Source organism: Apus apus, chromosome 5 (assembly GCF_020740795.1).
Source record: "Apus apus isolate bApuApu2 chromosome 5, bApuApu2.pri.cur, whole genome shotgun sequence".
NCBI classification, from domain to species: domain Eukaryota; kingdom Metazoa; phylum Chordata; class Aves; order Apodiformes; family Apodidae; genus Apus; species Apus apus.
Window position 1 is genome coordinate 49,693,129 of NC_067286.1, and position 15,241 is coordinate 49,708,369.

At 50.9% G+C, this 15,241-nt stretch overlaps 1 protein-coding gene across 1 annotated transcript; it reads left to right on the forward strand.

The window, feature by feature from the left end:
* The first annotated feature begins 205 nt into the window (after nucleotides 1-205).
* Nucleotides 206-13,672, forward strand: CHGA (chromogranin A). The gene is made up of 8 exons (XM_051621906.1): nucleotides 206-400; nucleotides 985-1,031; nucleotides 4,998-5,091; nucleotides 5,510-5,578; nucleotides 7,496-7,594; nucleotides 9,233-9,739; nucleotides 10,212-10,690; nucleotides 13,132-13,672. Exons 1-8 carry the CDS (start codon nucleotides 331-333, stop codon nucleotides 13,213-13,215), a joined length of 1,449 nt encoding a protein of 482 aa, XP_051477866.1. The 5' UTR covers nucleotides 206-330; the 3' UTR covers nucleotides 13,216-13,672.
* Nucleotides 13,673-15,241: the final 1,569 nt, after the last annotated feature.

The window sequence follows — 15,241 nt, forward strand, 5'->3', positions numbered from 1 at the left end:
GATGACGGAGCCTGGCACAACTGGAGCCTGGCCCCTTGCTGCCGGAGCCCTGTGCCTGGGGGGCGCGGGGAGCCCTGGCGTGCGGCCCCGGCTCCCGCACCCGCCCAGCTGTAGAGCCTGATGGGAAGGCCGTGTGCGAGGGGAGGGGGGAGAGGGGAGGAGGTGCCTTCCTCCTGACGCCATTTCCGAGGGGCTGAGATATATAAATGAGCCGGTTGCTGCAGTGCCCCATCTGGGCTCTTCAGCCAGGGCTCTGGCGTAGACACGCACGGGGCTGGTCTCCCCCCGGTACCTCGCCTGGAGCCCCCACGCAGGGGACAGACTCAGCCTATGCTCTTGTCGCCCTCCAGCACCATGGCCCGCCCAGGACTGCTCGCCGTCCTGCTCCTGGCCGTGCCGGGTAAGTGGGGCTGGGCCGGGGTCCGCGCCCCCCGCGCCCCGCGCCCGCAGCGCTGTCCCCGCCCGGCTCCCGCCCCGCGCCGCCCTTCAGCACCGCGGACAGCGCCCGCCGCAAGGTCACCGCCCGAGCCCCGCGCCGGGCCTGCCCTGCCTTCCCTTCCCTTCCCTTCCCTTCCCTTCCCTTCCCTTCCCTTCCCTTCCCTTCCCTTCCCTTCCCTTCCCTTCCCTTCCCTTCCCTTCCCTTCCCTTCCCTTCCCTTCCCTTCCCTTCCCTTCCCTTCCCTTCCCTTCCCTTCCCTTCCCTTCCCTTCCCTTCCCTTCCCTTCCCTTCCCTTCCCTTCCCTTCCCTTCCCTTCCCTTCCCTTCCCTTCCCTTCCCTTCCCTTCCCTTCCCTCTCTCCTGCCCTAGGGAAGGCTGGGAGGGGGCACAATGCACACATCCAGCTGCTGCACACAAGGACCACTTCCACCAGAGCAAGATGCACCTCTTATCAACTCCTGGTTTTAGCAGGATAGGATTTATCTGCTTGTTTTCCAGAGGAGGTGAATAACAAGCTCTCTTTTTTTGCCCTCCCCTCATTTTACAGCCATCTCTGTTCCTGTGACAAACGACATGAACAAAGGGGACACTAAGGTAAGGATGGGCCTGTAGTGGAAGTGGTGAGTGAAGAAGAAGTACGTTATGGTTAGTTTTGGCTGCTCCTGCTGAAATGCTTGTAGGAAGTGCCAGGGATTTGCATGAGATTCCTACAGCAGGATCAGTCTGACCCCACTCCCTCCCTACCAGGATTTACCTTTTGTGCACCCACTTCTGGGCAGCTGAGCACGAGGTAAGTCCCTCAGGATGTACCAGAGGGACCAAACAAGCCTGTCTAGAAAATGGTGAGGCTGGGGGTGGAGGCTGGGTATAACCCTCCCCAGTCCTCCTACTTTTGGCTTTTCAAAGCTCCCAACAGGAGGTGACTCAGGGGAGAGTAGGGGGAGATGTGGTTCAGGAACAGGCATTGCTGCAACTGTGTGCATTCAAGGGGGTGTATACATCTGTGTTTGCATGTGTGTGGTGTGTTATTTAAACCTGCATGTTCTTAAAAATAGGCAACTGGCTGCTCTCAGGTTGTAAATCTGTCCTCAGCCTGTCTGGATGGCTACGAGCCATGTGTGACTTGGCTGACCTCTCCAGATTTCTTTTATAGTCTTCAGTACATGTGTCTGTGTCATACCTCTCTGACATTCATGGCTGCACTTCACAAGGGTGTAGGGCTTTTGGCACTTAAATGCCTGGATAGGTGTGTTTGCCCGTGTTGATCTGTGACAGAGCCCTGCCCCCTCCTAGAGTCTTTCAGATAAGCTGATCTCTTAACTGCTCAAATTAAGACTTCTATAGACATTAACTTCCTGAAAGGAAACACCAGCCCTTTCCTCCCTACTTCTTTAATATCTTTGTTTCCTGAAGTCTTTCAGCCACATGTTTTTCCCAAGGCAACAGTAGAGGGGGGCACATTCATGTCACTCTCTCAGCCACAGGCTCCACTGTACAGTGTCTTCACTTAGCATTACCTACAGAGCAAGTGTTGTGAGAAACACCTCCCTCGCTCCTCTCAGATGTGCCTGGGCCTGGAGAACTGTTGCTTTGTTAAGACTTTTAGCCTGCTTAGCCCTTGCTGGGGCTGAGACATGAGCTGTGAGACACTTGGTGCCTGTTGCAGGCTGTGTGCTGCTGACTGAGAAAGGGGGCATGCACTTGCCCCTTCAACCGGACATGCCAGAGCAGAATGCTCATTGGCATCTGGAGAGACAACCCAGTAATTCCACAATTTTCCTTGCAAGATCTATTCCCCAGTATGTCCATGGCACTTCCTAGCAAGCTGCATTTAGCTTTTGTGGAAGCTGGTGTAGCTCCATGGAAATGCTTCCACCAAGGAAGGATTGTCTCACAAGCCTGCTCACTCCCTGGCTACTGCACTGACACAGGCTCTAGCTGTGAGGAAAAAATTCAGGCCACACCTTTTTGCTGCAACTGGAAGGAGCCATAAGGGCTCTTCCACCTTCACTGCCCTCTGAGACACAGCATTTCAGTGAAGGAAGTCTGAATCTCACAGGACAGATCAGAGCAGGGATATCATTCCATGGGTGCAGCAGTGAGAACAGCAGCTCTTCCCACATACCATGCTCTGTGTTTCCACCAGCACTCTTGGGTGGCTCAGGACTATGAAATGGGTCATCAGAATCTGCAGGTCTTTCCTGGGCAGTTCATCAGTCTTTCATTACACCAAGAGCTTTCCATGGGGAGCTGAACACAACCAAAGAATGTACAATATCCCTGGTGTTTGCCCACTCTTGTGCTTGAAGGACACAATTTCCCACTTACAAGCATACATTTCAAAAGGGACTGAGCACAGCCAAGCTCAAAAGTGGTGAAGTCTGTTCTTGTAAGGACATGATCCTTTGGAGATTTCTGCATGAGCAGCTCTTAAGTATCTAGTTACGTGCTCACAGTTAGAGGATAGTTATGGCAAAATTCCAGTCCAGGTTTCTGCACTGGATTAATTACATTCATTTGGAAAGGATCTCCTTTATTTTCTGATGCAGGCTGTTATTTCAAGACCTTGTGAAGTCTCACTCTGCAAGACTTGCTCTTAGAGAAAGTCAAGGATAGTGTTGTGAAATGAGCGCACTTTTCATTTTGTTATGAAGTAATTCCACAGAGTTGGCTACATTTCAGTGGTGACTGATGTGTTTCTTTGTGTTCAGACAAAGACCTTAAATCAGCTTAGAAGTCTTCAAAAAGCTTATACAGAGTGTTTCCTTGGACCAGGTTATTTCTCATGCTGAGAAAGTCCTTACTACTGAAGCTGCATAGAATACAGCTACAATAAGTGGTTCCAGAGGTTGGGAAACATAGGAGGGAAGTATAAAAATACGGGGTTTGTTCTATTTGACGGTAGAGTGAAGTGACTCCAAGTAACGTAAAATCAATATTAATGGATTGCTTGTGGTATAGGAGAATGATATCAGGGAAATTTCCCTGCTTTCCTATTGTTAGATTATTTCCTATGACATTTTAAATCCAGCAGGCAATCCCCTCAAACCTTGTAAATATTTAAGACTTCAGCATTTTATGGTTGTGATCTGCAAAAGCAGAATTCTTTCCTTACACAGGATGAAAATTTGCCCATTGCAGCTGGTCAATGAACATATCCAGTTGCTTGAATGAGCAACATTGTGGGTGACTGGGAATTGCTGACTTGTGTTTAATTTCTACTGCAGCCGCAGTGCTTTGCTCTCCTGAGAATAGCACCTTGTGAGGGAGGTCAGGGCTCTTAAGACTGCCTGCAGAAATCCTCAGAAGAAGGAGGTTCAGTGAGTGAGTTTTCTGCCTCCAAGGCTTACTTATATCCCTTTTATCAATTTAGCCTCTTTTATTCCTCAGGCACTTGTAAGCCCTGCCTGCTTTCTGGGCTGCCTTAGGAGTTATCATCCTTTTGAACCAGGCAGCTGGACTCCTGCACTGTTAAGTGGCACTGGACTGTAATGAATGCTACTTTCTCTCCTGTGTGGGGTCTCTCCCTTCTGGAGCTACCATGACCACAAAGTAGGGCTCCTGGTGGTGTGTCTCAGTGTGGTGAAGGTGTCTTCACCCCTGCCAGAGGTGTCACCTTGCCTTTGCACCTGTGGCTTTTATTCTCCTACCACACCTACTAGCACTGGGTTATCCCTGTGGGATCAGTGGTGCTGCAGTTGCGTGGGTGAAGGGCTAGGCCTGCAGTGCCAGTACAGGCAACAAACTAGATAAATTATTCTCATTTTACAATGAAGAAAAGGGCTGCTGGAAAAGGCAGGCTCAGAGTTCACCATCCTGGAAGTTGCTCCAGGCAGTTGCAAATGCTTCCAAGGAAAGTGTGGGAACTTCTTTGCTTTCAGATGACTGCCTCAGTGTACAGCTGTTCCAGTCTATAGTAGATGGCTTGAACACTCAAGCTCAAGGTCAAACACTTCTCCAGAGTGCCTTGACCTTCTCTAGAGCTTGAGAACACTATTTCTCTTTGTGTTTGAAGATACCATTTGCCTCAACTTGCCCTCCATGTGTGGATACAATCTAACTATGATGCCCTTCTCAGGGCTCGCAAGATTTTGAGGTCACCTACTGAATAGCTATGACCACTTACCGCTCTCTACAACCTCCTACTGGCCCTTTTATGAGATGCAGGCTGATATATATTGACTTAAGTAAGCATGATTTTGAGGTCTCTCTATATATATGCATTTCGCTTTAATCTCCTGGTGAGCCCAGCCTCTGGGATGAGCTGGAGTCGTGGGATCCTCAGCTGAAGTGTGTGTCATGTTGAAGAAGCTCTTTCCATTGCTATGTGTCATTTGCTCACTTCTCAGTATCAGGAGGTACCTTCTGTTCCCAAGTTAGGTAAAAGAGGAACCGAACATTCAGTTCTGGCTCAACCAGAAAAGCAAGATCTGTGTCATCATCTGCTACACTTTAGCCTTGGTAACAAATAGATTTAGGAAAAAAAAAAAAAAAAACAGCAACAAAAAAAAACAACCAAAAAACCACTGTGATTTGATTTGTCTTTTTGTCTCTTTCCAGGTGATGAAGTGCATTGTAGAGGTCATCTCTGATACTTTATCAAAGCCAAACCCCCTGCCGATCAGTGAGGAATGCCTAGAAACACTCAGAGGAGGTACAGGCTCAGATTTAATGCTGGGTATCAGCAAGAGCAGAACTGGCAAGAAGAGGCTAGTCCTGCCCTGAAGCATGCTCTAGTGCATCACATGGGGTCCCTGACATACTCACCTTCCTCATGGCCACCCCACCAGGCTGCACCAAGCCCCAGAAGAAGGGTTAGAGCTGCTGTTCAGCCCAGGCCATGCATCATGCTGGCACCATGTCCAGGGGAGTTCTGGGGAACAGGAAGCTGCCTGATTTTCATGAGACCTTCCTTGTCATCTTAACAACATGGTTAAGCGATGTGGCAACACATCAGACTGAGGGAGAGTGTAAACTAAGAGGGAGGTGGCATTTGGGGCTGGTTTTAATTTCCTGGATTTGGGGGGAGGTTGTCTTTGACCACCTTTGGTACCAAATCTCTCCTGTTGCAGATGAACGCATCATTTCTATCCTTCGCCACCAAAATTTATTGAAGGAGCTTCAGGAAATTGCTGCTCAAGGTACAGTTTCACTAACAATATTTGGGAAGAGGGGTTTCATCTGTTGTAGTCCCTTGCACAGTTTTGCTGTTTGGGTTTTAATGTATTTTACATTCATTTGACATCGTATGCATGTGCCCTAGGAAATTAGTTCCAGGACTTCCAGCAGAGACTGGGTGACTGAGGGCAGGAATTTTGCTGATAAAAACTCCAATATGCATCTGATTATTTAAATGACTGTCAAAGTAACTTGGTGACAATGCAGTGTATAGACATTTTTGGGTGGGAGAATCCTAAAAGGAAATACTGTAATTTAATTCAATAGATAACCACCAGCTCCCAAACTCAAATGAAAGATAAGATAACCTTCATTGTTTGTGCAGCTGGAGTCTCACTCTAAACCTAGGTGTGGCAGAAGAGAAGCCTCACTGAATGTTAAGCTGGACTTGCACCTAAAAGACTGCAATGAAAACCTCCAGTGGGGATTTTCCTGTTGGCTTCCTTAGGTTGAATGCTAGTTCCTTCAGTTTGGAGAGGTGTGGGCAGCTCACCATTTGCCAGTGTGGGGGCAGCAGCTGTACAAAGAGGTGTGTAAAGGAGAAAGGGCTATTCTCAGGAGCCCAGGTCCCCAGAGCTGGTGTGCAGGTCCCAGACAAGGATAGTTCAAAGCTGGTGCAGGCCCCTCTGCCCAGGTGGCCTGGTTGAGGCTCTCCCCAGGCTTCAGGGAGGGCAGCTCCTGGCTCCCCTCCTCCTCTTTCTCCTTGGGGTAACCCAGCCAGCAGCCCTTACTTGCCAGGGCATTCCTGTGCCCTGCTCCTGTACAGCACAGATGCCAAGGGTGGCTGGAAACTGCTCAGCTATCAGACAGCTTGTGTCATACTGCATGGAGTTGACATGAGGGGATTTGTTTCCCAGAGGTGCATCTTGCTCTGCTCTTTCCTTGGCTTGAGCCCATCGAACCATTTTGTCCTGGGGTAACATGAGCTCTGATCTACAGTCACAGTGACCAGGGATGGGAGAGTGAGGTAGCCTAAGGGAAAATCAAATGTGTTTATCTCGGTCTCCTTTGTGCTGGCTGCAACGGGTCCTGCCCAGGCTGGAGAGCCCACGCCATCCAGCTCTGCCCTGTGTAGGACTAGAGAGGACTGGGCTGGCACCAGTGATTCTCACCTTTGCATTAAGGCATAGAATCAAGGCATGAGCTGTGTTAGAGAGGGATTGCTTGGCTTGCAGATCCCATTGGGATGAAGCTGCTGGTGGGAGCTTGTTGCCAGGAGAGCTGCACTCTGACCTCCAGTTCATGCTGCCTCTAGGCAACACTTTCTCCAGGGCATTGCTTTTGCTGAGCTCTCTCCATAATCCCAGAGGCTAAGGTGTGGGGCCTATAGGCTCTGGATCATCCACGGAGTGGGAATGAATGCAGGTCCTCCCTCCTGGGCAGCAGTGGGATGGCAGTGCCCTGGGTGGAAGGGCCCACACCACCAGGCCAGAGGGCACAGGGGCTCGCAGTGCTCAGCTCAGCAGAGGTAGTGGGCAGCATCTTACAGAGGCAACTTTTACCCTTCAGTACTCTGATGCTCAAGTCTTTTGTTGGCCTCAATGTGCTGCAGTTCAGCATCTGTTATTCCCTAGCTCTCCACCAATATTAGTTTTCCTAGCAACCCTGTGTTTGTTTAGAGACCTTTTTCTATCCTGCAGGTGATGTTTTTCATGGTGGCTTCATTACTGCACTTGATTCACATATCCTAGAGTCTTGCTTCTCCTCTCAGTTCCTGTTTGGCAGATTTGTCCATTGTAGAAAATACGCATTTAACTATTGTCGCCCCCCCCGTACCAGCTTGCGACAACTATAAAGGGCACAGAACTATTTTCCTACCTCTGCTTTCTGAAACACATGAGGGGCTGTTGCCTTTCCCTACTTTTTGTTGCTTGACACAGGTGCCAGTGAGAGAACTCAGCAGCAGAAGAAAAACAGTGGCTTTGAAGATGAACTTTCTGAAGTCCTTGAAAATCAGCACAACAAGAACAAGCAGAGAGGTCAGTGTCAGCTTCCACCCCAGCAAATCCAGGTCAGGCTGTAAACAAGGATGTTCTTTCTTGCAGCCTTGGTATGTCCATCTGGTTCTCATTTAGGCATCTTCTTTGATGCTGCTGCAACACACACAAGCAACCAGTGTTTGCTTTGTTCTTATTTACCAGCTTAAACAACATGTAATTTCTGAGCTATGGTAACTGATGATGGTCAAGTAACCAAACTGATACTGATCTTTTCCACCCTGCTGTCAATGCCAGCACTTACTCCTAATGCTTAAAATGAGCCAGAGAAATCCCATACTGAAAGACTCTGTGATACAGGCAAGAGTGATGTGGATCTGCTCATGCTCACCTTGTTTCCAGGCATCCAAGGTATTAAGTTATGAATTTCTGAAGGGAAAATCAAACTTGGGATGCACATAGTGTGCACAGCCACACAAGGGGCATGCATCTTGGAAAGTCCCTGTTCAGCTGGGATTTCTTCTTGTCAGTATGTCTGTATGGCCTGGCTAGAGACAGGCAGTATAGCAGAAAGGAGGGTTCAGCTCCTTCCCTTTTCCACATGAGAAAGAGTCAATGCCAGTGTGGGGTGGGATGGTTTCTCATCCAGCAGCAGCACTTCTGCAGAGGGTTCTGAGCAGGCGCTGGGGCGTGTGGTTTAGCCACAGTCATGCAGCAATGCCATGATGGCAGCCCTAGCTGCCTGGAGGAGCAACACCTCTGGGGCCTGTTGCTGCAGCCAGCACAGCCAGAAGCCCATGGAGAGGACAGGTGGCTCTGGCTCTCCCTCTTGCCAGGGCAGACCCGAACCTCTTGCTCCAGCAGTGTGGAGACTGCACGAGGATGAAGGCTGGTGTGTTGGGCCATCTGTGCCCTCAGGCAGTCCAGTGCACGGTGTCACTGGTGGTGAGCAGCCCTGCATGACTGGTGCTCTGCATCCCCTCACCCCAGTGCTCTGCTCAGCCCTGTTTTGGGCTGTGTTCTCCTTTCCATACCCACCTGGCTTTTCCCACTGCTCTTTAGCTCCTTCCCTCCCCGCTTCCCCTCATAACCCCCTTTCTTTTGCAAAGTGATTTCTATGGCTAATTATATTAAAAGTGGCTGGTTTCTGGCATGAGCAAGAGCAAATACCCAGCCCACATTAAGCTCCCACGGAGTAGCTGCTTTGCAGAAGCAGAGCCAGCCCAAGCTCCCCCTGGCTTTCTTGCAAACAGCGCTGGCTTCCTCTTCAACCGGCTGGGAGAAATAAAGGTGTGATGTTAGTGCAGCACTCAGAGCAGGGAGAGCTGTGCAACTGCTGTATTACCCTCCTCAATCCTTTCATTTTATGTGCAATCTGGTTTCATGCGGGGCGAGTTTGTTGCTGGCATCTTGAGAGATGGTGATGAGGATGGTGCCACAGCAAAGCACTTCAGCATATGTTTAACTTCAGCCTTGCAAGTCTCTCCAGGAGAGCTGGCACAAGTGAGAGCACCAGCTTGCTTGAACACAAGCATGTGCTGAAGTGACTTGGGAAAGGATCCATTGGCTGGTTAAGCAGGTTGCTGAGCAGGGCTCAAGCTCCCTAAGAAAGGCTTGGGCTTTGCTGTTTGTGAAATGAGCTGTCAGGAGAGGTGTTACTTCTTGCTCCTCACTCTGCAGATGCAGCAGGGGAGCACCCTGAGGAGGAACAGCCCACGGGGTCCCTGGATGAGTTGGCAGCACAGAAAACCCAGAAAAATGAAGATTCAAGAGAGGACGGGAAAAACAGCCTGGAGGAGAGGGAGCCCAGGCCACGAGATGCCAACCCTGGAGAGGAGGAGGATAGGGAGGAAGCAGAGAGCAATGAGATCAGGGGTGCAGAGGATGCCCAGCTAGATGCAGCTTTGGACAATCACATCAGCAAAGACTTCAGTGAGGAGGAGCAGCAGCAGCAAGGGGATGAAGAGGAGCAACCCAGAAGCCCCAGGGACAGGCTGGAGCTCGAGGATGAGGGAGAGCAGCCGTCCAGGCAAGCCCAGGAGCAGAGCAAGGAGGCAGCAGGGGAGCATGTGGAGCGGGAGGATGATGGAGGAGATGATGTTGCAGAGGAGGACCCCACCGAAGCAGAGAGGTCACTTGATTTGCCTGAGGAAGATGAGGAGGCTGAGGAGATGCAAGGAGAAGAGAGTACGTATCCCAGATGACTGTATTGCTAGCTATCCGGGAGGAGCTGAGAGCACCAAGACAGACAGATAAGAGGCTTTTAAGCCTAAAAGTTCAGGCGGTGCTTACTGGGTTTACAGAAATACCCCTGCTGACAGGGGTATTCACCCAGACCCCCCCGCAAGCACCCAACCATATGGGCCCACACACAGTGTGTAACACAGGCCCAGCAGCTGCCTCACTGCCAATGCTGCTCAGTTTTCATAGCACCTGGGGACAACTCATTTCTTTTTCTTGAGCTTCCTATGTAGTTTTCAACTGCTGGCAACAAACCCTGTTACTGACATGGTGATGTGAGAGTGGGTGTTTCCAGAATCCTGGAAAAATGGGCCTAAGTCAGGAAACCTACCTTGCGTCACTCTCAAAGACTTAGTTCAAAGGTGGAGCATAACCAGGTGAAAACTTGTGCTCACTATTGTGTTTAATGCCCTTTCAGATAACGATGATGCTCTGGGATTTGCCAAAGATAGGCAGAGTTCTGAGGAGGAGGAGGAGGAGGAGGAAGAGGAGGAGCAGCCCCGGGCACTGAGAAGAGGAAGGCATCACCTGGAGGATGAGGGAATGCAGGGTGAGGAGGAGGACACCTTCCCATCCAGGGATGCCAAAAGCGAGGAGACGGAGGATGAGTCCTCCAGGGAGTGGGAAGACTCCAAGAGGTGGAACAAAATGGATGAGCTGGCCAAGCAGCTGACATCAAAGAAGCGCATGGAGGAAAACGATAGTGGGGAAGACCCAGACAGATCCATGAAAATGGCCTTCCGGTCCCACAAGTATGACTTCAGTAGTCCAGAGGAAGATGTGAGAAGGTCATGGAAGCATCACTCAAAGGAGGACAGCAGTGAAGGAGGCTTTCCACTTGCTCCCATGCCTGAAGAAAAGAAGGATGAGGAAGGCAGCGCTAATAGGAGAACAGAGGTTGGTGCATATAGGCTTGATAATAAAACCCACACAGTTATTACTTGAAAATCCAAACTATGCTTGGAGTTGTGGCTGGTACCTTGGTGTTACACAGCCAGCATCACTTCTCTATGACACTGAGAAAATGCTTGGTGACCTTTTGTCATTTAGTCCTAGTTGTTATTGAGGCTTACATCTGGCTGTGCCTTTTTTTCTTTTTTTTCCCCTTGCTTTGGAAACTAGTGCAAAAACATTCCCTGCTCCAAAGAGTCTTAAAAATAAGACAGAAGTTTTGCACTGATCTGTGCTGGACATGATGACCAGAGCTCTGTCTGGAGTCTGGGAGCAGATCTTGTGTCCCTAAGCCCCTTCAAGTAGAAGGGTAAGGTTTCCCTGGCTCAGGGATGAAGTGACTAGTGTTAGACCTCCTACAGAAGCAAACCAGGGCTGCAGCCATAGTGAGAGAGCTGGGACATCAGAGTGGAAATAATTGACAGATATGTGAATACATCTGAGCTGGGCTTCCAAAGCCAGAGACCTCCTTCCCTTCTACCTCCTATGGTGCTATGTGGTAGCTCAGCACCTGCCCTGGAAGCCAGAAGCAGTCGTTTTGCCTTTGTCCTGAGGCCCACCTCCAAGCACGAATGTTTATTTGGTATAGGGCAGGGGGCTGGACAGCAGGGCAGGGAATGGGCTTTGTGGGTGTTTGCTCTGGGACAAGCCATGATCAGGTGTCCAGGAGCAGACTGGGGCAGCAGGTAAGTGGAATCAATTTGCTGCAGCTCTTTTGCCTCCAAAACACCCCTCTTGCCCTAGTTACACACCAAAACATTGCCCAAAGGTCGCCCATCAGCATCCCCCACTGAGATGGTATCTCCAGTTATATGGGCTCAAAGCAAAGCCAAATCTCTCAGCTCTGAGCAGGATGCAGCCTGCTGAGGAGATGGACACCTGCCACATCTGCCTCCTCACCATCATCTGCTCACGTCCCAGGTCTCTCCCCCAGGAGGGCTGCTCCCTGCTTGCCTCTGCCAGCCACTCTGCAGTGCATCTTGGCTGCAAGATGGTGGGCTCATCCTCTGAACAAGGACTGGGAAGGAGGTTGCTGATGCTGCAAAACTGCTGTTCATGGTTGCAGCAAGATTTTTTTGGTGTGTTTTTTGTTTTTTTTAAAAACTACATCAGGGTCTCTGGGAGACACGGAGGATGTGTCAGACAGGACGCTGGACAATGTAAGAAGGGAAGGCATAAGCTCTGGCTCTGCCGAAGAAGCTGTCACCCTGTCTCCTTGCTTGGCTTTCAAGCCATGTGGCTTGGCTGGTGAGGCCAGGGGCTCAGCCAGGGGCTGAGAGTCCCATTCCCTGCACTCGCTGTGGCTCAGCACACTCCTGCAGCCAGAGCCTTTCCAGAGACTGAGCCAAGGGCCCTGCAGAGGGGCAGGCTTGCTTTTTTCCCTGTTCAGGAAAATAGCTCAGGAGTGAGAAAAATGGCTTTTTTTTTTCTTTTTACATACTTTACTTTTTTCCCCACCAGCCACATGTAGTGCAGGCCTGTGCTTGGTGGCTGCTGCAGGCAGCAGCAGCGCTCTTCCCCCTCCACACAGGAGAGGCTGTCCCTCAGCTCTACTGGCAGGAAAAGGCACTTTTAGCACCCACAGCCCTAAGTTTGCTCCCTCAGAGCCTGATGCTGAGCTGGGCGAGCTCACGACCTCCAGCACACCCCAGGTGATGGCAGCTGTGAGGCACAGGCAGGGCTGGGGCTGGCAGGGGAGACAGGGCCGGTTGCATATGACCAGAGTTCAGTCAAAGCCACGCAGGTATGAATGTGTCTGTGCTAGATAAAAGAGCTTCAGGTGATGTCATAGATGCAGTACAGAAAGGCAACCAAGTGGTGGGCAGCATGAGCCTTTAATCTGATGGCTTCCCCAGTCACTATTTTCCGAAACAGAAAAGCCTCTTCTGGTACTGGAGTGCTGTGGGATGAGGGGACACAGCCATCCCCGCCACGAGGAGGGCACATACTGCACTTGATGCAGGTAGCAGGCACCTGTTTCAATCCCAGTTTCACACCACTGCCTCGAGCAGGTGCCCAGTGCCGTTTGGCAGTGCCTGCTGCAGCTCTGGCTCTCGGGCAGCCATCTCCAGCCCAAGCCCTGGAGGGAGCCACCCACTGGGGGCTGCTCTGCCCAGAAGTGGGGCTGGTGAAGGACAGTGACTGCATGTCTCACCCACCGCCCCTGCTGCAGCGATTGAAGGTTAGGACAGGACTAATAAGTGTTGCACAGACATCTCTGCAGAGGGGCAGATGCAGGAGCAGGCTGAGGGGAGAGGGTGAAACGCAGCTGTGCTTGTGTCACCACTGGCAGCTAGCCCTTGGCAAGGCTTTCCATAGCTCTTGGTGGGGAGGGTGAGGCCTGCCCACCCATGGCCACTGATGCTTGTCCTGGGCTTTTGTTGCAGGACCAGGAGCTGGAGAGCCTGGCTGCCATCGAGGCCGAGCTGGAGCGCGTTGCCCACAAGCTGCACGAGCTGAGACGAGGCTGAGGGCCCGCCTCACCCACACCGGTGAAAGCCACCACCTCTGCCCTCCTCTCTCCCCACCGCATTTTCATTTCCTGATTTAAAAGCAATTAAGCTGGAGCAGAAGCATCGTGCCTAGGAAGCCGACCTTGCTAGCGTCCAGGCCTGCCTCCCTTGCCGTAGTGTTGTGCCCATTGCTGCTTCTTCACTTCATGCTCCCTTGTCCACATGGATGCCCACCCGCCTGGCTGGGTGCTGGTGGGCACGAAGTGCGATCTACATGTGTATCTTCTGCCTGGGTGGGGTTTTTTTTCCCCTCTTTTTTTTAAAAGACAACACAGCTTTCTAGAAAGTTCTCCTTCCACCGGTAGTTTCACTGGGTAAAAAAAAAACTGCAATAACTTGTTATCTTTTGATTAAAAGCTGAGAACTCTGACTGTAATATATTCTATATAAAAAATTTATCTAAGGAAAAATAAAACTGCAGTGGGTTCCTTCCTTTGTTTTGGCAGCTTCAGTCTTGCTTGTCAGCACACTGCAGGGCTGGTACAGACCTGGTGGGGAGGAGGGGGAGTGGGGGCCTCCCCTCCCCACAGACACACTGTGATGCTGCTTCCCTCCTTACCCCAGCGTGCTGCCGGCCACGGCCCAGCAGCAAGGACACCTCCCAAGGTCCTGAGCACTCTGGGGCTCTCTCCCTGCCTGCCCCTCAGCACTGGGTGTCCCGGGGCCTTCACTGAGGTGTGGGTCACCTCTGTAGTTCACCGATGAACAAGGGTTTGACCAGTGAGAAAACAGTTTAGAAGTTCAAACGCTGGGGCAGTGCTTGACTAAGTCAAGCTATTTGGACAACGCATGAGTGGGTAAAAAAACCCAAAATGTTATAAAAAGGCTTGTCGTGAGGAAAACTACTGGTCTGTGTTCTCCCAGAGGTGACAGTTGGTCCTGAGGGGACGCTCCTCCAGTGCCCTGGGTTGCAGGAGCTGTTGTGGTCTGCTGGTGCAGGGCTAACAGGCAGAACCTTCCCCGTGCTTTGAGCTTTGGGCTGGAGGATCAGGCAGTGCCTGGGCTGGGGAAACTTGCCCCAAAAGTCTCAGAACATAAGTCATAAGGTTTTACACTTTCTAGGTGTCTTGGCAGGAGACGAAAAAAAGCATCCCACTGCCAGGCCTGTAGCCCAGCCCCAGTTTGCAGGTCAGTTCACCTGCCACCCAGAACAGCTGAGATGCTCAGGGAATGGTTGCCAGGCTGTGAACTTGACATATTCCTTTATTCTGCTGAAACTGAACTGGGTAAATCAGCCCCATTGGCCCACAGAACAAATTGCCCTGGAGGTGCAGGGTCCCTCCGGTGCAAGAGGCACTGGGTCTCCAGAGCTGTCCTCCTCCACCCACTGGGTGAGCTGTCCCAGGGAGGGATGGAGGAACTGCTGATGGGCAGTGCCTCTCACCTCCAGCCCTGAGCAAACACATAGTGGCAGGAGGTGGTGGCAAGAACAAGGCACAGCCCAAAAGCTGCCCCAGCACAGGGTGCAAGCTGGGATGGAACACAGGGAGCAGCTGGCTGGTCAAAGTACACCAGAGCAAGGTGCACATCTCCCAGCCCCATCCTGAGGAGACTGCACTCTGGTTAACCTCAGGGAAACACATGCAGGAACAGAAGTGAAACAAAGCTGTTCCACGGAAACAGTGCTAAAAATGTCTATTATTAGGGAGTTAATCCAGCTGTAAAAGTCACATTTTGCATACTGATCTTCATTTAAATTTGAATTTTAATATTGTATTTAGGGTTTTTTTTTGTTTGGTTTGGGTTGGGTTTTTTTGTTTGGTTGGTTGGGTTTTTTTGTGTTTTTTTTTTTTGGCAGAGTTTCTGCCAGTAGCAACACCCTTGCAAACTCAGCTCTACACATCACAATACATTAACAGAGACCCTCAGCTATCTACCCCACTCTCGCTAAAACGAAACAAAAAACCAACCCAGAAACCCAACCTTGAGAAACCAAACAACCCACCACAGAAACTCAGCCATCTCCAAAAGAGTTAGACAAGTT